We start from the raw sequence: 25,651 nt of genomic DNA, 5'->3' as shown, positions 1-25,651 counted from the left end.
AGACCCTGGTGAAATCTCAATCTTCCTTCCTCTGCCCCTCTGCCACCGGCGTAATCAAAGGGCCAGCCTCAAAATAGCAGACGTTGTGATACGCTGCCCCTTTGCCATCCACGCCACCCGGTGGAGATCGCCAAGCGGTGGCTGCATGGTGTTTGAACATAATTTGCATTAAATTAGGGATGCTCTAAACGGTAGTCCGAGATCACTGTGCATGGTGGAGAGGAGAAGTTTGTCTTTTTTACGAAGTCAACTTGAAGTATAGCGGATGTCCCAATTAGGGCTTCACTTGAGGTATGCGCATCACAATACAAATGCAATAAAATGTAGTCGGTACAGCATTGACCTGTTGGATCTCCAAGCCCAATCCACTTAATTGACTTAATTTATGCCGGTCCAGACCATCTCAACTGGCGACCCACTGTGGCCCACTGGGTTTCACCTGGTGGCTCTGATAGTCTTGCTGGTCGTGCTAGTATGAGTATTCTTCACCTTCTCCTTCACTCTCACCTTCACTCCCACCTTCTTCACCCTCACCCACCTCACCCTCCCTCACCCTCGTTTACCTCCACTTTATTTATCCTTAATACGTCTCTCCCACCTCCTCCACTGATTCACATTCCATCCATCTACGGTTGAACCGTAGCCACCCATTGGCACTCCCCCCCCACATTCTTTACTGGCCTGGCCTGGTGCCACCATGTCAAGCCCCGTGGACCACAAACGAATCATCCATGTCCAAGAACAACATCAACATGGAGAACACTCGTCCATCCAAGAATCCCCAACCTCCGACGAGGGTACCTATGTGAACGAGTCCTCCGAATCGCGTAACCCGAACAGCCTCAAAGTCGATACGGCCCTCTATCCCGATGGTGCACCCCCCATGAGCACTCCCTCCGCTCGCCGTGAACAAGCCACTCGTTTGGAGGATGACTTGACCCTCCTCCAGGCCGAGCGTGTCGCATCCCGCTCTACTCAGGGCGAGACGGGCGAAAATGGCGACCACCACTCTATCAGCCGGACCCGATCGCGTCGCAGCGAGGCCGTCGATGAGTTTGACGAGGCCACCAACCCTCTCCATGAGAAGGCCGCCATCTACAAACCCCCCAAGAGTCCCAATACCAAGCTGTCCGCCTTTGTGAAGCGGATTCACCAGTCTAGCTTCCTCGTTCGCTATCTCACCTATATCGTCCCCATGGTTCTCCTCATTATGATCCCCCTCTTGGTCGGCGCCCTCCAGTTTCCCAATACCAGTGTTGGAGGTGTGAAATTGATGTGGTTCTCCATTTGGCTCGAGATTGTTTGGTTAACTCTCTGGGCTGGTCGCATCGTTGGAAAAGCATTGCCCCCCCGTGGTGAGTGCCGTCGCCAGTGTCTTCACCAACAACGCGAAGAAATGGCGCGACATGGCCAAGCAGCTTGAGATTCACTTCGCCCTGTTTCTGTGGTGGCTCGGCATCGAAATTTCTTTCCTCCCCACGATGAAGAACCACCATGTTGATGGCGACAAGGGGACTCGCAGCTGGGAGAACACTCTCAACAAGATCATCATTGTGATTTTCGTCTGGACGATTCTCAACTTGATTGAAAAGGTCATTATCCAGCTGATCGCCATTAGTTTCCACCTGCGCACCTACGCCGATCGCATTGAGATCAACAAATTCCAGATCGGCAGCTTGGTGAAACTATACCAATGGTCGCGCGCCCAGATCGAGGAGGAGGATGATGCTTTCCAGGAGATCAATCAGGATCAATCCGGCTCGGGCACCAAGACTCCGCTGCACTACGCCGGAAAGGCCGGTCGCGCCGCCCAAAAGGTTGCCGAAAAGGTCGGTAACAAGGTCGGTGATGTGGCTGGTGGCGTCGTTTCGGATTTCACCGGTCGCAGAGTCAAGAACAGCGGCGACCCTTACCAAGTCATTCTGACTCTTCTCCGTTCCACCTCCGGTTGCCAGGTTCTGGCCCGTCGCCTTTACCGTACTTTTGTCCGTGATGGCTTCGACACTGTTTTCTCCGGCGATTTGAAGGAGGCCTTTGACAACAATGAAGAAGCCGAGGCTGCTTTCGTCATGTTTGATCGCGACATGAATGGTGATATCTCCATGGAAGAATTGGAAGCTGTGTGTGTCGACATTGGCCGTGAGCGCAAATCCATCACCGCTTCGCTGAAGGATCTGGACTCTGTCGTTTCCAAGCTGGACGATGTTTTCATGTTCTTTGTATTCGTCATTGTTATCATTGTCTTCCTCTCGCTGATCTCGACCTCCGCCGCTGGTGTCCTCACCTCTGCTGGTTCCACCATTCTGGCTCTCTCTTGGCTGTTCTCTGCCACCGCACAGGAATTCCTGCAATCCATCATCTTTGTTTTCGTCAAGCACCCCTTCGATGTCGGTGACCGTGTCACTATCTACGGTAACGCCGGTGATGCCGGTCTGGGCGACGACTACTTCGTGAAGGAGATCACTCTTCTCTACACCGAGTTCAAGAAGATGCAAGGCCACGTCGTCCAAGCTCCGAATAGTTATCTGAACGGACTCTTCATTCTCAACCAGCGCCGTTCCGGAGCTCTCGCCGAAGCCGTCCCCATCATCATCAAGTACGGCACAACTATCGACCAACTCGACGGTCTTCGTCAACGCCTGCTGGAATTTGTCCGCAGCGAGAAGCGCGATTTCCAGAGCAATATTCTCACCGAGCTGCGCGCCGTTACCGAGAACTTCTCCGTCACCCTGAACGTAGTCTTCTTCTACAAATCCAACTGGCAAAACGAAGGTCTCCGCCTGCAACGCCGCAACAAATTCATCTGCATGCTCATGATCGCCTTGCAAGAGATCGGCATCGAGGGCCCTCGCATGAACCTCCAAGGCGCCAATGTCGACTACCCCGTCCACATCAACTACGGCCAACCAATGGTCGCCCCGCCCCTGCACAGAGAAGATCCTACCGAACCCGAAGAAGTTCCCATCGGCGAACCGGGCAGCCACTCAATCCCCGAAAACACCAGCGTCAGCAGCGGCACCGCTGCCCGCCACCCCTCCATTCTGCGAAAGGGCATGAACACCGCAGCTGCCCGCGCCCGCGGTGCCTCAACATCGCGCAAACACGTCGACTTCTCCCTGGGAATGGCAAATCTCTCCTCAAACGACGTCATGGGCGACGTATTCGAAGACCGCTCCGTGCGCATCGACGATGTGGTCCGCACATCAAACCGCGAAGCCACAGAGCGCCGCATGCAGAATCTCGCCGAGGAGGAAGAAGAGCGCCGAACCAGCCGCAGTGCCAGCGCCAGTACTGGCGCTGCCTCGTCACACCGGGGCAGTCGGCGCCCGTCGAATTTGACTACCACCACCACGTACGAGGGTCGGCTTTCAACCGACGCGCACAGCGTCAGGAGTGGAGCTTCGTCTGCGAGAAATCGCTTCTTCCGTCATCGCAGCAGTGTCAGTCGCGATGGGAACGATTTGGAGTCTGGGCGCGATATTTCGCCCAGTGCGCCTGTTCCTGTTTCGGGCGCGCAGGATGGTCACCATCCGCATGTGCAGGTGCATGATCATGATGAGAAGCATATGCAATAATGCGGCTGTTGGTGAAAAGTGTTAAAACGAACTGTCAAAACTTGAACAGTTGGAGATTTGTTTTCATATTTGGATTCACATATTCTCTCATATTGGCTGTCTTCTGCTTTTTGCGTACATCACATTTTTCATTCCATCCTCATTTACACATGCAGACTTGACTGATTGAATTTTCCCTACAATCAGTCTGGTTCTATAATTATTTCCCTTGCTGTCCTGTCATTATACATCATACCCACATAGTCATACCCACATACAGTCATACCCACATACAGTCATTTCTTGGATAAAAAATTGTCCGAGTTTCCTTCCTTCTTTCCAGGGTTCCCTTTTTTCTACTTTCTTCCTTCTACTGTTTATCATTATTTTCCCTCTTTCGTGTTATCTTGTTACAGTTACATGGCTGATGCATTCGGATGAAATAGCGTGATTCTGGGTGGTTTATCTATATTTGTTTTTTTAATGGAATAAGGCTCCTATAAGGTTGCTTCCAAGGATTTCTTACCTGACACCATTCGTACTGGTCAGTAGTATTAGTTACTAGCAGCAATCTTGCCGTAGTGATGCCGCAGTTTTAGTAACGAATTACCTGGACAGCGCTATGAGAACTTCAAGCTCTTTCATCCTATTACCGACCACTGCTAAAGGTAACGCGAAAGCTTTGAAATACCACGTCACGGAAAAGGTGAAATAGATACTCCAAGATATTGATGCTAATGTCTTCTAAATTGCAATAAAATTCTATGTACATGGAAAATATAGGCATGGAATCGTATATCTCACCACACCGCAAGGACGAACAAGGGCACGGTAGTTGGCCGGGGTTGAAAGATACAGCCTTGAAGTTCGAATCCAATGGATGGCTTGCGTTTAGTGAAGCCTCGGTCCACTTGAGAGATGCCTCCTGGGCGACTCAAGCGGGGGTTGGCGTCGTGTGAGATTCAAGAAATGATCACTCTTCATCAATGATATTCCAAACAACCTCGCGAACCTCCGTGCGACCTTCGTCAAAGAAGTCCGGCTCATGAACATAGATCTGTCTCACGCGCTGTCCATCATTCTCAATAACAGCATCACGCAATTGAAACGAGATCTTGCCCCAATCCATCTCCCGCAACGGCGCAAGAGTAAACGCATAGTCATCCATCGGCTTCCAAAAGTCCTCCTCGAAGGTGAACTCCATACTATTCATCTCCTCATCCGTCAAGGGAGCAGAATACTTCACCAAAGAGAACCCATTGGTAAAGAACCACTCTCGCGAATCGCCAACCTGCCACCTCTTAAGCAGACAATTATCGCCGCAAACCGCAGCAACCTTCGCAAGAGGCACCATATCAACATCAAAATTGGACTTCCAATGATGCAACGAAAGCGGCAAAGGTCGACCAGACTCGAAGAACCCAGAAACATCATTGTTAATATCAAGCTGGAAAAGCCCCTTATCCCAAGTCAACTTGGTCTTCGTATGCCAATAGACACACTGCGCAATCTTCTGATCACCAGGCCCCTTCCACAAATCACATTGATCAAACGACCCAATCATCTCCTCAATCAAGGGCATAGACATGAAAATACCCGCGCCACCAAATGCCATCCACATATTCATTTTCAACTGTTCGAAGCTCTCAGTCGGCGCACCGACATACCACTTCTCCCGCGAATCGTACGCCTCGCGCAAACGACGCACAATATTCCCCATAGAAGGGAAGAAAGTATCATCATCAATAACAACAGCCCACTCCGTTCTAACACCATCCCGATCACGATTCTCATACATGATCTTCGTCAGCGCGAAGTATCGATCCGTATACTCAGCCTGCGAGGTAAAAAGGGATAAACGAATCCCCAACTCAGCCGCGCGTTTCTCCAACTCCGCAATTTCCTCCGATCGATCAATAGCAAAGATCTGAGTGCCGTTTCCGTCGCCGAGATCTCCTTCCACGACCCGTTCCTCGAGTAGACCGAACATGTGGAGATTGTTATTCGAGGCCCAGTGCGCGAAAGCCGGAATGTCGGCGTGTAGTCTTTCGATTGTCGTTGCGAATCCAACGTATATGTGCGACGCGTCGACTTTTTCGGGAGCGGGCGCTTCAATGATGATTGGTTTGCAGGATGATGGGGGAAGTTTCTTGTATTGGACCATTGGGCCTGGATTGGCGAGGTCGAGGTCCAGGGCTGGTTGTTCGGTGTCTGGGTGTGGTACGTTCAGGTTTGGGGAGAATCCTTTGAAGTTGGATGTTCGGACGACGGCGATGTCCCATCTTGAGTATTTTACGTGGGTGTCGTCGTAGGGTTTGTAGGGGCGGATTAGATCTAGGTCAATGTCGCATTCGTAGTTTTCGAGTTTGGCCAACGTTTGCTGTTCCTTTGAGTTTTGCGGGGTTTTGAGGTTTGATTCTTTATTTTTTGGAGGCGCCTGCGCCTGCGTTTGGTAATGGTGTTGAGGTTGAGGTTTAGGGTTGTTTTGTGGCGGTGGTTGCTCTGGTGATGATTCAAGCTCGGATTGCGATTCGGATGACGCGGGATATGCAGAAGGCTCTGGGGATTGCGGTTGTGATAATGATCCCGGAGTGATTTCGATATTAGCATTATGTTGGAAATGTTCGGAAGAATGGTTCAATCTCAACAGCGAGACGAAGACCAATGCCGAAAAGACCGTCAACAGAATGGTGGTTCTGCTCCTCTGGCACGAGAGGATCTGCATGGCGTCGAAGAGCCCCCAGGGCGAGCCGATTGCAATTGGGAATGGACTCGGAGTATTTAGGGTTTGGAAGGGATGATTATCCCGACATAGACATGGATACTAGTATACTCCGAGTCGTAGTTGAGGTTGAGGTTGAGGTTGGGAGAGGATGAAGGGGCAGAAAAAAGAACTCCTGGCTTGGAACTGGAACTAATCCAGCCTTTCTCTCTAGTTTCTCCGTTCTCACGTCGTCATGCGGCGATCTCGCATAATTTTTTTATTACCGGGCTCCAAGGCTATCGTCAGAAAATGGAGCCAGTGGGGCGACCAGCACCAATTATGGCCACGTAGGCCCTTTTGGCGTTCAAGCCACTGCCGCCAGATAGGAGAGGACTGCGATGCCCAGGATGGACCTAAGTCGATGCAATATCCTCGATGGGACAGGCAACAGTACCTACTCGTATCATATATAAAGATACGGGGCATAGACAATCTAGAATCTTGATCCTTTCTGGCGCTCATCACATTTATAGCCCTGGAGATGACGAGTCAAGGCGGAATCCGTCAGACTGAACGCTTTAGGAAACCCCACGAGGGGCGGAGGCCGCGTCGCCCGCTCCAAAGACTCGTCCAGGTGGCTTCTCAGGTTACGATGAAACGAAACGAATGCAGCTGCTCAGGCAAGCCGGAAAAGGCCACGCGGTGTCCCGTTCAAACTGTCATATCATATCTATCGATTTGACCTCAAAAAACGCTCTGGTTCGAATCACCCGATAGGCCAACCGCCCATCACTGCAGGCGATGTAACCTGAAGAAAAGACGATCGCATCTCTTCCGGACAAATTTACTCGGGTCTTGTAAACCTGCTACAAGGGATCGGCAACTCCACCGGAGAACCGTAGGAACGGAGTATCAGGGTCTTTCTCAATGATTATTAACTTTGATGAACATTTTGCCCTTTCTAGAAATGATGTTCTGATTTTTAAGATCCTGCCACACATCTGAAACTCTGAAACCAACGGTCGTTCTATCTTTTTCCCGCCAACAGGAGGATGCAGTGGGATAATCCTATGTCGAGTGTTAGATACTCGTACTCGTATCTATCTAAACTAACTAATACTACAGAGTAACTATCGTACAATTTCTCTCTCTTCTCGGGGCTCGCCAGGACATGCCTTTCCCCCTTTTCACGTTATGAGTAATCTCTCACCCTCCTCAGTGGCATGCCTTCCCATACTTTCGCAGGCGGAGATAGTTATATGGCAGTGGCGCAAGATAACCCGCACCGATCGATAGAACCGCCGCCATCCAGAACTTAGGATCGTCAAGGGCAATAACTCCTCCGGTGAGGTGATAGTCAACGGCATTCTCCGCCAATTCCATCGCGATCATCGAAACCATACTCATCCCCATCGCGGTCCGCGCCGCCATAGTCCAAGACAATTGATCGGCACCGCGTCTTAACAGCACCGTTTCAAGAATAATCGAAGTCGTGATGCCCGAGGCCACTATTCCGTTCCGTCCTGCATTAGCCGACCACGTTTCACGTAAATTCTTGCGCGGGCGCTTCGCTTTCGGAGCTTATTCTTGTTTTGGAGAGTATGTACATACTTGAGGCAAGCATGATGCTGTTCATGCCCAGTTCGGGGTAATAGGATTGTAGCGTCCATAGGGCTGTAAAGTCACCGACTGTACACCCGACCAAACAGCGGAGGGTGTTGATCCCGGCTCGTCGCCATGTGGAGCGGCACGACCAGAAGGCCGAGCGTAGCAGTGATGAAGTCGGCGTGGGTGCGCTATCCTTAATTCCTTTTTGCGGGGGTTCTGCAGACGATGGAGCTTGTTTGTGGCACCCATAGCCTGGAGACGTCTTCGAAAGGAAGCGATAGTAGCCCGGGGAGCTCTGCAGGGGTGCAAAGCTCCGCGATCGGAAACAGTGGGATCCTTGAACTCGAATCATGTTGTAGTAGGGTTTAAGTGAGAGTCTCGAGTCGAGTTCCCTGATTTATTTTCGATTCAGATCAGCCCAGGGTCCTTTATAGACTCTTGTTGAAAGGCGTGAGATTTGCTGTTGGCGGATCTGTCGACTTGGCGGGAATTACGCACAAATGCCTCATTCGGATGCCGCGGCTCACCAGGGGTGAGTTGGGATGCAGTCAATGGCCGAAAGTTATATGAGCATCCTGGGCGGACTTTAAAAGCTAATAGGTATATTCTCAATCTACTCTGTTGAAGTTGTAAGAGGCCTCACTCGATGTACTCGTAAATATCATTTGGCAAATCAAGGGGCAGATGAAAAATCGCCCCACTATGGGGAATTCTGGCTTTATGTTCCAAGGTTACAAGATTATTTAGGTGAATATAACAGTGTTCTTTCAAGCTCAAGGAAAAGAAAATTCATCCCGGTGGCTCCGTGAATCGATAGTAACTCCTGGCACGCATTGTAGACTCGAACTTGGAACTTGAAGTTCAAATTCTGAGGTCCAAGCTTGAGGCTACCTAGGTAAATATATATTTCAACGAGGCTCCAGGGCTTATTCAAGCCCTAGAGTTCAAGTTCACCTGGGCAGGTTCTCCACTTGGACAGTCCTCAACCTTTCAACTTGAACTTTACAAGTTCTCCAAGTCCCACAAAACGAGCGTCGGTGCTGGTTCCAGCCCCGGAGACACATTAAAACCACTGTGCAAAGCTGTATTTACAAGGCCACAGATCTATCCTCCCTTCTCGTGTATACAATACGTCCTTCAAACCAAGTCTGTAAACAGTTTGCATTTGCAAACTCCCCTTCACTAAGGTCACTATCCAAGGCAATGAAATTGGCTCTCTTGCCAACTTCAATGCTACCAGCTGAATGCTTTGAACCTATGGCTTCAGCACCGCTCAGGGTTAACATCCGGATGATAGCTCGGCTTCCCCTTTTGCAAGTCTGTTTGACCGTCATCTACATCAGTTTTAACACCGGCCCCAATTGGCTCAACGAGACAAGCCACTGAAGGCAGCACGTTTGGCGTGGGGACAACCACCCAATCTGAGCCTATGGTTGTAAGGGCACCGGTCTTGTGCATTCCAATAAAGTCCCAGTTGAAGAAGTTGGGATTGGCCCTGATCATTTCTTCGTAGTGGAAAACGGCTGGAGACATCTCTGCGGTTATCCTCAACGGAGCAAATCGCTTCACATCGTCTAGAATATGACAGTTAGCTTTTGATATTCATATAACATGCATCTGTGTTGAAATTTGTTTCTCACCGACATGAACCGAGTTGCAGTGGGCGATCTCATGCCTTGGACCATTCGGATTCAGCGCTCGAACAGTTTCAATGGTATCCAAAGCTAGTCTAGTGCTTCCTTCGCCTGCAGCATGGAGCTTACAGGTGAAACCCTTAGCATCATAATGTTTGACGCGTTCCAAGAGAGTGTCCTGCGGAACTACCAAGAAGCGTGGATCAATGTTTCCCTCCGCATCAAGCTCGGCATGAGTGAAGTTGGGCGCCATAGGTGCGCCGTCCAGTATAAATTTGATAAAACGCGGATGGATATGCTTCGTTCGAAATCCTTCAGCGATGCTGATCTGAGCAGCGAGGCTATCTTCGGACTCGCCAACAATACCACCAGGGGCGCTGACAATGTGCGTGTAGATATCAAAGTCTAGCCGGTTTTCAGCTTCAAGCTCTCTGAAAGCATGCAGTTCCATGGTGCTGGCAGTGGCCTCTTGAGCAGATGTGATACCATATGAGTGACATATGGACACGGCGCGGCTTAACGCTCGTTTGTACTGAGACATTGGTGGGAAAGGGATTGCACTCCAAACTTTGTCCATGGCATTCTCATAGATCTCACCACTCAACGTTCCATCAGATCGACGTACGTATCGGCCGCCCGGGGGGTCAAGTATATCATCATTGATATTGAGCCGTTCCAAGGCAGTCGTGTTAAGTAATATTCTGTGTGCAGAGAGTTCGCGGATCAGGACCGGGCGATCTGGAAAAATGTCATCGAGATAACGACGATCTGGAACATTGTCTGGAAAATGAACTGCAAGGTAGGAATTGCTGAGAATCCAATCGTGCCGCTCTCCGGTGTGAGAACACATGCAATGGCCCTCGTGAATCTTTTCTGCAATCCTGCTATCATTTGGTTCAAGTTCAACTGCAGCTTCGCTCGTTTCAGCCAGCCCGGCAAAGTACATGTGGGCATGAGCATCGTGAATGCCTGGCATGATGAATTTTTGTCGTAGGTTGAACCGGACGAGTTTGCGCTTGTCAGCTATGGCAATAATCTCCTGAGTGGTTCCGACGGCTTCAAAGATCCCAGTCTCGTTGACTATAAAGGCTTCTACCCATGTTTGGGCTTCATTGACAGTGTAAACACGGCCGTTGTAGTAGGCTACTGAATTGGCCCAGGTAGCAGACGAAGGGGGTTCCATTATGATGGCTTGGCTTCAGTCTGCATTCAATGAAGACGGGGTAAATATCGAAGTATCAATCACAGTTTACAGGTGGTTGTGTTAATTCCAAACATATCAAAGAAAAGATATGGCCAACTTTTATACTAGGTGGTTGACGGCCAAGTATTCAATATCCCCGGTTCCCCCCCCCGGTTGCCTCAGTATGGGTCTTATGTTGACCATAACCAATTGCGCGTTGTGAGAAGTCTTTTTTTTCTCTGGCTTAAGCCAAAAGCCAATCAACAACATTTGCGCTTATATAGCTGATACTACTCCCTAGCCAGTGTGTATTAACAAACTGGATTTTGGAGATTCTTTTACGATCTCACATGTACCCCACCCGGAGGCGTAAATGCTAATGACTGGCTGAATTACTATCTTACCGGTTCTCCCGGGCCAACGGATCGGCAACACGAGACAAGATAAATACGTGACTCAGTATGAACTACTCAGGCGGTATTGCTAATGATTGGCTCGCCCTGGTAATCTACTGACATATCCGCGTTCGGCTGTCCAGGATAAGCTTAGATTTTCCTAATGAACCCTGGAGAAAGCAGTCTTGTTTCTTTTTTGGACAACACCTCGCGCTTCCCCTCTTCATCTATCTTCATCTCCCCTCCACCATTCCCCTCACTATCCATCAACACAATCCGCCGCAATGAATATTGAAAGTGTCAAAATCAAACCACGACCAGAACCCCGCCTCAGAACTAAAAATGGCTGTCTGACATGTGAGTTTCCTTGTATTCGGCGTTGAGCCTATAGACTTAATAGGGCTATACATGCTGATCCCATAGGGGATTACCAGGCAGAAGACAGCGTAAGAAGTGCGACGGAGGAACACCACGCTGTCATCGCTGCCTGGCCGGGTCTCATGTTTGCGTCAGGCCCTCGAAAGACGAACTTAGTGACAATAGATGCGGCAAACGGGTCGAGGTTTTTAAACGAAACACAAGAAAACGACGAGCTCCCCCTCCCAGAAACCAGTGTGATAGTACCGTCGCGAAATTAAAAGAGCCCCAGCCTCATATAGGGATATCCGGTGCCTTGCATTTAAAGGGAGAAGGAGAGCTGATACTGAATGGCTACTTCTTCACCGAGTTCTTACCACTTGTAACGCTCACTCAGATGCAGAATACTCGGAGCCAACATTATTCAGAAGCTCTAAGAAAATCCATGTTGGAACATGACGACCTTAGGTATTCTATACTGGCATGCAGTGCTGCGCATCTCCACCAGTCTAGTAAAGCCTACTCGTTCCCAGCAGCGCTAGAACTATACCATCAAGCCCTGACAAAAGTCAAGACATCAGTGACTCGACTTTGCGGGAAAGAAGAGCAGATTAGTGATGGACTTGTAATGGCAGTCATCTTTCTTATTGTCTATGGAGTAAGTTCTAGCACCCATCTGTCGATTTGCATCCTCTCAAGCAAGTGAATAATCAGATAACGGTTTCAACGTCCCAAAATATATTATCACCGGAGCGAGACTCGATATTGTCTCACCTAGGAGCTGTGGTTCACATGCTCAAACGCAAAATCAACTACAATGAGCCTTACGATCGCCACGATAGACCTATAACATTGTTGGACTTACATGCTCTGGACGGTACTTTATTTCACATTTTTCGCCTCGCAGTGTGGAGTCCAGTCATGACTGGTGGGTTTATAGTTGATACGAAGTTCTGGTCAATGGCTGAGCGACTGCTGAGGCATGCCAACGATGTTGGGACTTATTGCAGCCTTGTACTTGGATTCCCGACGTCTTTTTACAAGATGATCCTCTGCATGGTGCAATATGCCCGTGAACCGGGCTATAAAAGTGATACGACTTTTGCGGCTTTGGAAATCGAGCTTAGCCTTTACAAGGTTGCTCTCAAAGACGAGATCAAAGGAATCCCCCCGGTGGATGCAAAGCTCGGCATCCACAGTAATCGAGTTTCGGTGGTTTGCGCATATCGGCTGTGTATTCTCGTTGCCACACTCATTCCAATCAATCCTCTAATTTCTAATCAAGATCGGACCTCTGGCAACTTATCTAATCATGAGGCTAGGTGCACAGTCCGAAAAGCCGTTGCATTGCTGTGTGAAGCGCGTCTTGATCCGGAATGGCATCGGTGCTATCTTGGCTGTTGGCCCGTTTTCATGCTCGGCTTTTGCGTTTCTGGTATTGAAGATGTCGAAGTCATCAGGCAGGACTTCGAAACCAGGCTTTTGGTGTCCTCGTTGCAAGAATATCAACGTATGCTGAATGCCTTGGAAAGCTTTTGGGCACGGTTTCAGATCCCGGAATCCAAACGTCTTCTTTCAGGCAAGAAAGTGGGTTTGATTGATGTATAGTCATTGTTTCAATATCCAGCTGACGCTAATTCATTGCTCTCCTTATCGTACCGAAGTCCAAGAGACAAGGAAGTTGGGCTATGGAGCGCCGTAATAGCCTCTCTCCCGCAGTTGGTACTTTCACTTCCCCCACCATGTCAGTATATTATCCTACAGCCTGATAAGGCAGCAACGGTCAAAGCCACTCAGATGAGTTCTAATCTGATAAATTCGTGTGGGGCCAATAAGCATTAAGCATTCGCCGCGGACGAATGCTACATTGGCGCAGCCTAGCGTCATCGGAGCTCGGAATCCGGAGTAGAGGCTCGTCAGATTCTCCGACAGGATTTAGTAGAGTAAGCACAAACTAGTGTATTTAGCAAGGGTTCAAAGGGTCGACGATGCCCGCGCTCTGTTTTTTGTTCTCTCTGTTTTCAGTACCTTTCTGTCATGGCCTTTTCCTGCCCCCTTGGCAGCGATGATCGATTTGGCCCCCGAGTTACGAATCAGTGTCGATCATTCGACTTCACATTACTTTTCGAGGATGTTTTCTTCACCCTGCTGCCAGCGGCAATTTTCCTGGTGTCTGCAATTTTGAGGCTTCCTCTTCTCCTTCGAGCCCCCGTGAAAGTCACCTCCCATCACCTGGCGACTGCAAAACTTGTAACTATACTACTAAATCCATTGTCACAGTGCATTAGAGCTAAGAAGGGTGACAGATTGCCCTTGCATGCTTGTTTTCTTTTCACATCACATTTCTGGCTTTCCAACTTCGGTCTCCAACTCTGCATACCAAAGTTGCACTCGCAGCCAGCCTCTTACAGCTGTTCGCCGTTGTTGCTTCTCTATTGCTGTCGTGGTTGGAGGATCAGCGCTCAGTCCGACCATCAGATGTCATGGTCATATACTTCTTCCTGTCCAGCATACTCGCCGGCCCCAGAATGAGATCTCTGTGGATCCTCACACCCGATGTTTATACACAGGCTTCCTTGTGGACACTGGTTACGGTTGGCACGGTCGTGGTATTGTGTCTAGAGTCCATCCACAAAACCCAAGTCATACGCCTTGCCTATCGCGAGCCCAGCAAAGAAAGTACTTCGAACTTTTGGATTCGGAGCTTCTTCATCTGGGTTTTACCTTTGTTTCGAAGCGGGTTCTCGACTATCATTTCGTTGAAAGATATGCCTGAGGTAGATGCTGCCCTGCAGGGTATCCCCGCCGAGAAGAAACTACATGCCGCATGGAAAAAGGGTAAGCCCTCAATATTAGTTCGTGGGTTCTCAACACTAAGACTCTGCACAAGGAAATTACAGTGGTAAAAATCGTCTTCTCCGGGCAACATTTCGTGCCTATCTCGGGCCATTCGCCAGCGCTATAATCCCCCCAGATTTGTCTCACGGGGTTTAAATTCTGTCAACCATTTCTAATTTCCGCGACAATTGATTTCATAAGTCAACCTTCAACACAAGAAAATCGGATCCATGGCCCAGCACTGGTTGGGGCATATGTTATAACATACATGGGAATGGCGATATCCACGGCTGCTTACTGGCGCCAAACACTTCGTCTGATCACAATGATTCGAGGAGGCCTCATCTCTCTTGTTTACCGACAGACAACCAAGCTTCAAGCCAGAGACTTCAAGGACAAGTCTTCTATCACGTTGATATCGACTGACGTGGAGCGCATCAGCTACAGAATCCGTGGGATTCATGAAGCCTGGATGGCCCCTATTCAGGTGGCAATCGCAATATTTCTTCTGGAGCGACAGCTTGGTGTGGCCTGTTTGATCCCGACCGTCATTTCATCTCGTATGTTTGCTATTCCGCGAGTGAGAGGAATTTTACTGACACATTACAGTCGCGATACTGGCCACGTTCCCACTATCCAAAACGTCATGCGGTGCACAGCTGAGGTGGATTGAACGTGTTCAAGCACGTCTCACTGTAGTATCCAGCATGCTGCATGATATGAAGGCTGTCAAAATGCTAGGCATAAGTGATAAGCTGTTTGACAGTGTTTCGGGCTTGCGAAGAGAAGAGCTGAAAGCCTCAGAGCGCTTCAGAGTCCTCATTCTCTGGCAAATTGCAATCTGTAGGCTCTGCCCTCTAGGATGGTTCTCTCGATTAATAATTGCTAACAGAACCTTCGCAGCGAATTTGCCTCTCACACTGGCTCCATATGCAACATTTGTGATTTTTTCTTTGATAGCAGTGACTACTGGCGGCGACTCACTTTTTTCAAATCGGACGTTCACTTCTCTATCCCTTATTTCTCTGATGACCTCCCCGCTTCTCATATTTGTCCACACTCTCCCGGGACTATGGCAGTCGGTCGGGTGTTTTGATCGTATTGAGAAATACTGCGCACAGGTACCGTTAGACGAAGACTCGGAGTTTCTCCTAGGGGCTGATGGTATTGAGCTGCAATCGAACACTGGTTCCTCTACGCGCTCAGCTGGAACGGTGCTTGAACTCCATGACGCCAGCTTTTCCTGGTCAGACGACTCCGAGCCAGTCCTTCGAGATTTCAATATTTATTTGAGAAAAGGCATGATTACAGCAATTATAGGATCCGTGGGAAGTGGCAAAAGCACATTTCTAGAAAGCATCCTGGGGGAGACAGTTCTGCAAAGAGGCTCCATTTCTCCATTCAACTCAACAGTCGCGTACTGCCCCCAGACGCCTTGGATCATGAACGACACGATTCGTGCGAATATCACTGGCCCTGCATCATACGATGAGAAATGGTATAACTTTGTGATCTGGGCCTGTGCGCTGGAGACGGATTTGCAAAGTATCCCTGGTGGTGATCTTTCTATCGCTGGAACCTCCGGTATCACGCTCAGCGGAGGTCAGAAACAGCGCATTGTACGTGAATCCAATCCTATTAAAATTCTAGAAAATTGGTCTTAAACTAACTTCCAAAATAGTCTCTTGCCCGCGCTGTTTACTCGCGAGCAGCGGTCCTGGTTCTCGACGATGTATTCAGCGGGCTCGACACTCGATCGGTAGCTGCGATTTCATCTCGGTTGCTGTCAGTGGACGGCCATTTCAGAAAGGCAGGCAGGACTGTTGTTCTTGCAACTCATAACAATCGCATTCTCCCGCTTACAGACGAGATCTTGATGCTAGACAACGGCCGATTGTCCAGGGCTGGGGCATACGAGCAGTTGCGCTCCATGATACCAGAAGATAGCCGAGGCCAACGCACTGAGGAATCTGAAACGCAGAGGTCTCCCACCGACAAGCCTATCGAAATGAACAGTGTTTCTCGGATGCTCCAGGCAGTTCCCGAAAATGACGCTGATGCAAACATGGTTCGACGAGACGGGAGTTGGTCCGTATATGTGTTCTACTTCCAGTCGGCTGGCTGGATAGTCGTAATCACTGTCGGGTTATGTGTCGCGCTATATGGTTTCTCTGAGCAATTTTCTAGTGAGTGTTCCTCTACTCTAATCAGAATAATTCTAACCAACAACAGCTGTGTGGCTTCAGCAGTGGTCGAATGCCAACGATAGTCATCCGAATCAGAGGATCGGGTTTTATATCGGAATCTATTCATTCATATTCGTGTTATCACTGACTACGCTCATGATTGGAGCTTGGTAGGCTCTCCCCTCTCATTATCCTAGTATACCTAATGTCTGCTAATAAATCCATTTAAGGGGCCTGTTTGTGAAAGCGATCAACAATACCGGACTTACCATGCATTCTCACTTGTTAAGTGTTACATTAAGGTACATTTTGCAATATTCTAATACTTCTACGCCGCCTTATACCAACTCATCAAACCAGAGCGCCATTCAGCTTCTTTCAAAAAGTCGACGCCGGATTGACAACAAATAGGTACGTAGCCTGCTGTTCATTTCAGAGAGTAGTCTGACCATAAACCAAAGATTTAGCCAAGACCTCGAGCTCATCGATCTGGATCTTCCAAACGAATCCATAAATTCGGCCCTTGGTAAGCAATATACTTGCAAGATATCATATGGGACATTCTAACTATTCCAAAGCCCTGGCAAGCTGTGTTGTGGAGCTTGTCATTCTGTGCGCGATGGGTAAATATCTCACCGTGACCGTTCCAATCTTGGCAGTCATTCTCTTTTTCGTGCAGGGATACTACCTCAGAACCTCCCGACAAGTGCGACTCCTGGATATTGAGACCAAGGCGCCTCTCCTCACTCACCTCGTCGAGACAATGCAGGGAATATCCGTTATTCGAGCCATGCGGTGGCAGAAACCCTTCCAGAGTCGTCTGAATATACTTCTCAATCAGTCACAGCAACCATTTTATATGCTATTTTGCATTCAGCAATGGCTTCAACTAGTGCTTGACTGTATCGTCATGGCTCTGGCCGTCATCCTTGTCACCTTGGTCGTCTCATTGAAAGACAAGTTCAGTCCCGGTGCGATCGGTGTCGCACTGAATCTGATTTTAAGCTTTAATTTGGACTTAATGCAGCTTATTCAGTCATGGACGAAGTTGGAAACATCAATCGGGGCCGTCTCCCGTATACAGGACTTCATGGAGAACACACCGTCAGAGGACCAGGATCAACGCCGTATAGAGCCGGTGCCACCCAATTGGCCTTCCGTTGGAAATATCTCTTTCCAAGGGATCACGGCTTCATATAAGTAAGACTCTCACTGCGCTTCTTTGGTGACCCAGCTAATGTTGTCGCTTAGCTCTCACTCCCGCCGGTTCTTCAGGACCTGTCCTTAGCCATACGGTCAGGGGAGAAGGTCGCCGTTTGTGGCCCTTCTGGAAGCGGCAAAACATCTTTAATTCTTGGATTGTTACAAATGATCGAGCTGGAGCAAGGCAACATAGAAATCGACGGTATAGATTTATCTACACTCCCCTGTGGTGCAGTGCGATCTCGAATCAACGTCGTTCCTCAGGAGCCATTCTTCATGCCAGGAACGCTTCGGTTCAACCTTGACCGCGGGTTTGAGAATAGTCCCATATCCGATTCAACTCTCATCCGATCACTAGAAGCCGTTGGATTGTGGAAGAAGGTTTGTGACAACACACCCGGGGGAGGAGAACTGGATCAGCAGTTGTCCGTATCGGATTGGTCAGTAGGGGAGCGACAACTGCTAGCACTTGCGCGAGCAATGGTGATGAAAAGCCCAATTTTGGTTCTTGATGAGGCGACCAGCAGGTATGTTTTATCTTGTGCCCATACATTCTTGTTCTAATCATAGACATCGAAATGTTAGTGTCGACTGGGAGACGGAAGCGACCATGCAGAGTATAATCGAGGGAGAATTCGCTTCCCAGACGGTGATTTCAGTTATTCATCGACTTCGATATATTGAAAAGTTTGATCGTGTTGCTTTGATGAGGCATGGGCGGCTTGTAGAGTTTGATAGCCCAAAGGTATTGCTGGAAGGCCCATCGGAATTCCAAGCCTTCTATCGCGCGAAGCATGCTGAATAGGCCTGCTGGAAAATAATGCATTCTTGTTTGAAATATACGACCTCTCATGATTTTAAGAGAACCAAATCCTTCTGGTTGGAATTTCCATGTGGCAATATGCAAGGTCGACTTATCAGTACTTAGGCATGGACCTATATTTTCAATACTAGTGGCTTAGGGGTGGCTCAATGTTCCCATGTTCTGCACTTGATCTAATATTTGAACTTAATTATGCCTTTGGATCTTCATTTCATACTCGGCACTAGTACTAGTACCATTATTTTGAAAACTTATATATGCCAATTGCTGTTACCGGGCACCGTCACAATGCCAGTAGGAGTACTAGTATAGCCCTGGAGGCTGGAGTATTTATCATTCTACTTATATTCAATTGAATTAGATCAGAAACAACACCCTGACTTCTAGCATACTATGCTATACTATACTACCACTAGTAAACCCCGCGTGACCGCCAGTTTGTCGTGCTTTCAGGGGCCACTCCCCGCCCCACATGATTTCCCCCCCTCAACACTTTCTTTCCTCCTTTCTGCTTTAACTCTGCTCTTTTGTTAAGTTATTCTCTACTATTCATTCACCATGGTCCGAGGAGAGGTATGTCCTGTCTATTATTACCTGAATCTTCCATCCCATCACCATCACCACATTCCCACTGCCATTGCCACCACCGCCACCACCACCCTCCCCCACTTGTTCCTCCCCTGAACTCTCCGTGTCCATGGATGCGATGGCCCCGGCTCCGCTCCCTCAATTCCAGCAGTTTTCCATGCCTCCAGCTTCTTATGTCCTCGATTCAAGCTAATCAATCTCAATTGCTCAGATCTTGCACCTGCACATCGGCCAGGCCGGTATCCAACTCGGTAACGCCGCCTGGGAGCTGTAGGTTTCTTCACCGCTTGTTGTGATTGTTGATGATCCACTGTGCCGATAGCTAATCCTGGTAAATCTTCCCCCCTAGGTACCAGCTTGAGCACGGTTTGACCCCCGAGGGTTTCTTCGACAAGTCCCGTGCCGACGAAGTTGGCTCCAACGGCTCCTACGATACCTTTTATACCGAGACCAGCGGCGGCAAATATGTTCCCCGCGCCATCTTTGCTGATCTTGACCCTTCGGTATGGGGAAATGAAATATATTCGCAGGAACAAGGTGGACTAGGGCTAACGGTCGACTGTGATGAAAATAGCCCGTCGATGAGATCCGCCACGGCGCCTACAAGAAGCTTTTCCACCCCGAGCAGCTGATCAGCGGCAAGGAGGATGCTGCCAACAACTGTACATGCACCTTAAAAAGGCCCCGAGGGACTGAGCACACATGAGCCGAAAGCTAATTTCTATGCAGATGCCCGTGGTCACTACACCGTCGGCAAGGAGCTTGTTGACGACGTCCTGGACCGCATTCGCCGCGTGATTGGTATGCATAGACACACCTTTCTTTCAACCTCACCTGGTTGACCACCCCACGCCCACGATTGGCAAACTAACTAGCAATAGATGCTTGCTCTTGCCTGCAAGGTTTCCTTGTCTTCCACTCCTTCGGTGGTGGTACTGGTTCCGGTTTCGGTGCCCTTCTGCTGGAGCAGCTCTCTGCTGAGTATGGCAAGAAGTCCAAGCTGGAGTTCTGCGTCTACCCTTCCCCCCGCGTTTCCACTGCCGTCGTCGAGCCTTACAACGCCGTTCTGTCCACCCACAGTACTATCGAGAACTCCGACTGTACTTTCCTGGTTGACAATGAGGCCGTGTACGATATCTGCCGTCGCAACTTGGACATCCCCCGTCCCAGCTTCGACCACCTGAACCGCCTTATTGCCCAGGTTGTCAGCTCCATCACCTCCAGTCTGCGCTTTGACGGTGCCCTGAACGTCGACCTGAACGAGTTCCAGACTAACCTGGTGCCCTTCCCTCGTATCCACTACCCTCTGATCTCGTACGCTCCCGTCGTTGGCAACAGCCGCAGTGCCCACGAGAGTTTCAAGGTCCAGGACCTCACCTTCCAGTGTATGTGTTGCCGTTAACTACCCTCCACCAGTGCAGTGTCAATGCTAACAATGTGACACTAGGCTTTGAGCCCAACAACCAGATGGTTGTCTGCAATCCCCAGGATGGCAAGTATATGGCCGTCGCCCTGCTGTATCGTGGTGATGTTGTTCCCCAGGAATGTCACCAGGCCGTTGCCGCTGTCAAGTCCAGGGCCTCCTTCAACCTGGTCGAGTGGTGCCCCACCGGATTCAAGCTGGGCATCAACTACCAGAAGCCCGTCCAGGTTCCCGACACCGCCATGGCCAACGTCGACCGTTCCGTCAGCATGCTGTCCAACACCACCGCCATCGCCGATGCCTGGAGCCGTCTGGACCACAAGTTCGACCTCATGTACTCCAAGCGTGCCTTCGTCCACTGGTACGTTGGCGAGGGTATGGAGGAGGGAGAGTTCTCCGAGGCTCGTGAGGATCTCGCAGCTCTGGAGAAGGATTACGAGGAGGTCGCCGGCGACTCGATCGAGGAGGAAGAGGAGGAGCTCGAGTACTAAGCGGACTTGGTTTGCTCGAATCCTAACCTCGCACATATGAAATTGTGATTCTTCGATCTGTCTATCTGGATATACGCCTGATCTACTCACCTCACCTATCTCTCTTCTGCGACACCCCCTTTCGTTTCAGCCCAAACAGCGTTTCTCTTTTCTCTCCCTTGTGTCTGACGACAGTCGACACTATTTAACTGGATGCGTGGATTTCAAAATACAGTTGATGCACATTTCTTGAAGATTCCAACCCAGTTCCGATAATCTAGTTAAGTCTAGTAGTAGTGGTACAATATCAAATCAAAGCAACCAGCCCAATTCACCCCTGAACGCCATGACATGCCCATGTATAGAAAAGCCGCAGTGTAGATCTCTCTCCCTCATTTTCTTCCAATCAAGCCTCGCACCGTGCAACCTCCATCTCCTGAATAAACTTCAACGCCCGCTCATACGTGAACATCGTAACGGCACTAGCAGGCGCAGCCTTAAACAAACTAACCGTCAAACCTCGATACAACCCCCGGACGCCCTGCGTCCGCAGAATCATAGCAATAGACCTAACAACCCCATCATATTCCGGAATATTCCGATGAACGTACTTCGTCCTCGTAGGACCCTGAACCTGAAGGCGTTTCCTGACCAAATCGAGCGGAAAAACGCCCGTCTTCGCCATAACACTAGCAACAACACCCGCAGCCGCATCACCGGTGCCAAAGGGCAAATATTCCCACTGGGCCATGGTCGGCCGTAGATTCTCATACGCCGTGAAAAATAGACCCATGTACGGCACGATTTGGGCCACTGCTGCTGAACAGCCGCGGAAAAATCCCCTCGGTCCTTCGTTGCGGGATATGTCGACGATGGACGAGTAGAGGGATTTGTATACCCGTTCCGGGCCTTGGGCTGCGAAGCGGGTGCGGAGTAGGTCTGAGTGGGTATGTTGCTGTTGTGGCGATTCCGCCGGCCACGGCGCCAGATATGAAGGACTCGCCGGATGGTGGGAGGCGGTGGCCTAGTTGGGATAGGGCTTGGGTTGTTGTGCGGTATGCGGTGAATTGGAGGGCGCCGTAGCAGACATACATCATTTCTGCGGGAACGTTGCCTTTCCATAGGCCCTATAGTGAAGAGAGAGTGTGTGAGTACTAAACTAGCCCGACTTGACTTCCCGCGGAGGTGGAATTGAGGCGAGGCGAGGCGAGTGAGAAACATACCGTGATACCTTCCTGGCGCATAATGGAAGCCATTGTCGAAAGGGTCCCCTTGTATACCGGCCCCACGACTGTCCGGTGTGAGGCCGGATCAGAAAGTGAATGGATCTGCAGCTGCAGGCGGATCTTGACGACATCCAACGGCGCAATGCAGAAGCGTGAGATTAGGCCGGCTGTACCGCCGGCCAATATAACTTGTCGCCTGGAACCCTCATCTTTGAGATGTTCGCCGCCAGCCGACATGTTCGAGAATCAGGTAGAGGGCATGGTAAGGTAAGGTATAAGGTATGTGCAAGAAGGAGTGTTGTTATTTTTTTTATTTGGAGTGGTACCTTTTATGGGGGGCGAATGGAATGGAGATCGCGGCGATTTACGTAACTCCGGATTGTGGGGCCTGAGGTGTCGATATGTGCTGAGTCATATTAGTAAGCACTGGTTGCCTTCCTAATTGGGCCGGGAAGTATATACACAGTGGATGGTTTCGATTGTATGACGCGGAAAGCATCGTTATCTTCCTAGAAGCCGAGAGACTCGGCCTTGTGTATATCAACTTCTTCAGCCCCAGACCCGATACTAGTAGTTGATATAAAGATCTGTGACGGTGGAGTAGAAGTCGTATTCAATGGATATGGCGTCAAGTCGTACCCTCAACGCTTCTTGGACTCCTCCATGAAACTGATCGTCCAGTATTGTTTGTAATTTAGCTCAGGCGAATCCTCAAAGATGGAACCAAAGTTGCCTTAGAATTATTCATCGTCAATTTCGTCTGGCAGGGGCGGGAAGAATTTGGCCAATAATCCCTCTGCTTATTCACTTTTATCGGTGGTAGTACCCTAGGGTAGTCCCATCCGCTCTGATAAGCTGCGGTACCTTCCCAAATGTTGCATCTTCCCGAGGTCTACTCCTGTAGTCAAAATTGTCATGCTCGCTGATCTATGATCTAAAGCAGCGAAATTTCGGTCCCCCAAGCTACCATCGATATTTTACCCAAAGATAGAGTTCTACTAACAGTATTCCCCAGAAAACTATTGCTTCTCAATTTTGCGACTGCAAAGATGTTGTCCTTACTCTGTGACTCGCGGTAAAGTACCGCGGGCCAAAAAAATCGTTAGTCAGCACTGAAGCACTGTCCCTTCTTGGGTGAGAGGGGGGACGGGATCAGGGAAACAATCCTGCTCATTGTCAAATGCGATTTTCTGTGTTTCCGACTACTTGATGGCATTGAAATCAGTACCAACTCCCTATATTTATTTAGCAGCATGACTTCCTTGAGGAAAAATGGCATGCCATCCTCGTGCGAGCCGTGCCGCAAGTCGAAGCTTCGTTGTGACCATAAACTGCCCACTTGCGAACGGTGCAATCGGACGAAGAAGCCAGAAAAATGTGTTTATAGGCCTTCTCATCCCGTTTCTACTCTGAAGCACTCCAAATACGGGATACAAGATGACACAGAGCAAAATGACTACGCAGAGGACGAGAGCGATCTGTTCGCTGCGAGGCCTGACCAACAAGATCGGCCAGTCTCAAAGAGAAGACGACTGTCGCAATCAGAGTACCTTGGAATGACGAGTCACTTCACGCTTTTCAAAGAAAGCTCGGAACACTTGGGTTCCCCTCCATACGAAGTGCAAACCCAAAATAATGATCACCTGCTCCCGCCTTCGAGTTCGATACCAATTGAACTCAGTGAGACAAAACAGGGTGCACATCTTCTTCAGTTATTAAGAGATCTACCTATTTATCGCAGAATCGCCCAATCTTATCTTACCGCCACCCAGGACTGTGAATTTATGGGACAGCAACTCGTGGAACTCACTTTTGATTCACTGCAGGAGCTCGCTGACATTCCAACCCGGGGTGCCAATAGCCTGTTGTCTCATTCCCGTGAAATCTTCAAACTTTTTTCAAAGCCAGTTCGTATCCATTCCTCGCTGACCTTTTCAGAATTCATGTCAGCTATGTCATACAGATGGGAGATCGTTGGTTTGGCATTTTCGTTTGTAGGATTCGGTACGGTGCTGCCCTGTGATTGGGACTCTTTGTTTCACGCCGAAGGGAAACCAATCAGTTCGAGAAGAGAAATGGGGCTCTTGGCTCTGTCCGCAACTGAAACATGCTTGAGATTCTGCCATGAAGCTGGTGCATTGAATGACGCTGTCAGTTGGTTGGTTCACCAGCATACCTTTCTTACAACGCTCATCCAAGGTGATCGAGGTAAGCCGCATGAAGTTCTGTGAAGAGCAAAGATACTGATATAAATAGACTATCGCTCCTGGAGAGCGCTAGGCGACCTATCAACCATCGTGTTCACCCTCGGTCTCAACCAGCCTTCTCCGGATGACAGTATACCTTTTTGGCTCGCAGAAACTCGGAAGAGGGTGATGAGTGGCTCTTTCAGCGCAGACAAGCAGCTAGCAACATTTCTCGGAAGACCTCCAAGGATCAGCTGGCGTTTTTGTAACATACCGCTGCCTTTGGACATCAGTTTCACTGATGTTATCGCCGAGCCGAGTGTCAGAGATGCCGCTATTAGAAGGCTAGACGCTGATGGTTGGAATACCGTTGAGAATGATTCACAAGCGGTCTGGCTAAGGTGCGTTTTACTGATGGGCCCGGTCCGAGAAAGCATTTTGGAGCTCTCATTAAGCCAGAATGTCGAAAATTTGCCACAAAGAATCGAGTGAGTTTTACTGAATAAGAGTTGTTGGTTTCATTTTTAATATCAATTTTAGGGAGCTTTTGCAGCAATCGAGATTGGTATGGGAGGGCCTTCCTTCTTTTATACATCGACGGCATGACCCTAGACTATCATCCCGACTTCCTAATGTCAAAGAAAGCATCAATCTCCAACTGCACATGGATCATATATATGACCAGTTCCTACTACATCGCATATATTCGAAGCGACTAAACCTGTGGTCTCCGGATCTTGTCAAGGTTTCTCACGATATCATGAATCAGATAATTCAGCTTGTTGAAAATCGTATTCGAATTATGCGGCTTTCTCCAGAGCTCTCATGGGTGGTAATTCTATAATATGCTCCCTGGCCCCTCCAATGCTGATTTAGGCTACCAGATATGCTTTTACGGCCTCCCAACAGCCGGCGTGCTTTCAATTGAGCTCGTCCATCGCTGCTCGGCCCTTCATATGAATTCATCATCCCTTTCACCAGATGTGGCAGCAACTACATTTCCCAAATCTCAAGTCATACAAAACCTGACAATTTTCGCGTCCTATCTCCAGATTATAATTCAGTCACATGAAGGTAACTACGATATTTGTCAGCAAGCCCGGCAGACAATCTTGCGCGTTCTAGATGTTGTTTTGTCGCCTCAGCCTACCCAATCGGCGTTTCACTCTATGGATAACACCGCGGAGTTGGCCCTTGCAAATGAAACTCATGTTGCAGATATCCCTGGATTATAATCACTTCATCACAAACCTTGATAACTGGCAATTCGATC

At 49.3% G+C, this 25,651-nt stretch overlaps 9 protein-coding genes across 9 annotated transcripts; 5 read left to right on the top strand and 4 right to left on the bottom strand.

Annotated features, from left to right (window-relative positions):
• Positions 1-697: 697 nt before the first annotated feature.
• On the top strand, positions 698-3,575 carry N7509_004339 (Mechanosensitive ion channel family; the record flags this gene model as incomplete). The annotated part of the gene is made up of 2 exons (XM_056628976.1): positions 698-1,305; positions 1,373-3,575. 2 exons carry the CDS (start codon positions 698-700, stop codon positions 3,573-3,575), a joined length of 2,811 nt encoding a protein of 936 aa, XP_056491710.1.
• A 952-nt stretch (positions 3,576-4,527) lies between these two features.
• N7509_004338 (uncharacterized protein) lies at positions 4,528-6,279 on the bottom strand (the record flags this gene model as incomplete). Its single annotated transcript, XM_056628975.1, has 1 exon — positions 4,528-6,279. One exon carries the CDS (start codon positions 6,277-6,279, stop codon positions 4,528-4,530), a length of 1,752 nt encoding a protein of 583 aa, XP_056491709.1.
• Positions 6,280-7,473: 1,194 nt separating this feature from the next.
• On the bottom strand, positions 7,474-8,218 carry N7509_004337 (DUF4396 domain-containing protein; the record flags this gene model as incomplete). Its single annotated transcript, XM_056628974.1, has 2 exons — positions 7,474-7,766; positions 7,870-8,218. The coding sequence occupies 2 exons, from the start codon at positions 8,216-8,218 to the stop codon at positions 7,474-7,476; spliced, it is 642 nt and encodes a 213-aa protein (XP_056491708.1).
• A 911-nt stretch (positions 8,219-9,129) lies between these two features.
• N7509_004336 (amidohydrolase) lies at positions 9,130-10,683 on the bottom strand (the record flags this gene model as incomplete). Its single annotated transcript, XM_056628973.1, has 2 exons — positions 9,130-9,440; positions 9,507-10,683. The coding sequence occupies 2 exons, from the start codon at positions 10,681-10,683 to the stop codon at positions 9,130-9,132; spliced, it is 1,488 nt and encodes a 495-aa protein (XP_056491707.1).
• A 1,544-nt stretch (positions 10,684-12,227) lies between these two features.
• Positions 12,228-13,043, top strand: N7509_004335 (uncharacterized protein; the record flags this gene model as incomplete). The annotated part of the gene is made up of 1 exon (XM_056628972.1): positions 12,228-13,043. The coding sequence occupies one exon, from the start codon at positions 12,228-12,230 to the stop codon at positions 13,041-13,043; it is 816 nt and encodes a 271-aa protein (XP_056491706.1).
• A 1,555-nt stretch (positions 13,044-14,598) lies between these two features.
• On the top strand, positions 14,599-18,467 carry N7509_004334 (uncharacterized protein; the record flags this gene model as incomplete). Its single annotated transcript, XM_056628971.1, has 11 exons — positions 14,599-14,833; positions 14,883-15,116; positions 15,177-15,892; positions 15,955-16,459; positions 16,506-16,629; positions 16,690-16,761; positions 16,820-16,870; positions 16,927-16,985; positions 17,038-17,597; positions 17,711-18,189; positions 18,248-18,467. The coding sequence occupies 11 exons, from the start codon at positions 14,599-14,601 to the stop codon at positions 18,465-18,467; spliced, it is 3,255 nt and encodes a 1,084-aa protein (XP_056491705.1).
• A 576-nt stretch (positions 18,468-19,043) lies between these two features.
• Positions 19,044-20,987, top strand: N7509_004333 (tubulin alpha chain; the record flags this gene model as incomplete). The annotated part of the gene is made up of 7 exons (XM_056628970.1): positions 19,044-19,058; positions 19,285-19,343; positions 19,423-19,576; positions 19,648-19,735; positions 19,803-19,874; positions 19,955-20,458; positions 20,521-20,987. 7 exons carry the CDS (start codon positions 19,044-19,046, stop codon positions 20,985-20,987), a joined length of 1,359 nt encoding a protein of 452 aa, XP_056491704.1.
• A 385-nt stretch (positions 20,988-21,372) lies between these two features.
• N7509_004332 (thiamine transporter TPC1) lies at positions 21,373-22,429 on the bottom strand (the record flags this gene model as incomplete). Its single annotated transcript, XM_056628969.1, has 3 exons — positions 21,373-21,905; positions 21,970-22,093; positions 22,190-22,429. The coding sequence occupies 3 exons, from the start codon at positions 22,427-22,429 to the stop codon at positions 21,373-21,375; spliced, it is 897 nt and encodes a 298-aa protein (XP_056491703.1).
• A 1,151-nt stretch (positions 22,430-23,580) lies between these two features.
• Positions 23,581-25,613, top strand: N7509_004331 (fungal specific transcription factor domain-containing protein; the record flags this gene model as incomplete). Its single annotated transcript, XM_056628968.1, has 4 exons — positions 23,581-24,400; positions 24,449-24,866; positions 24,919-25,210; positions 25,263-25,613. Coding segments are annotated over 4 exons (1,881 nt in total), but the record flags the coding sequence as incomplete, so codon positions are not given.
• Between the last annotated feature and the right edge of the window lie 38 nt (positions 25,614-25,651).

This window comes from Penicillium cosmopolitanum (genome assembly GCF_028827165.1).
Source record: "Penicillium cosmopolitanum strain IBT 29677 chromosome Unknown utg000005l:1.0-4006212.0:1.0-4009387.0, whole genome shotgun sequence".
NCBI lineage: Eukaryota > Fungi > Ascomycota > Eurotiomycetes > Eurotiales > Aspergillaceae > Penicillium > Penicillium cosmopolitanum.
This window is presented reverse-complemented; position numbering and strand designations above follow the sequence as displayed.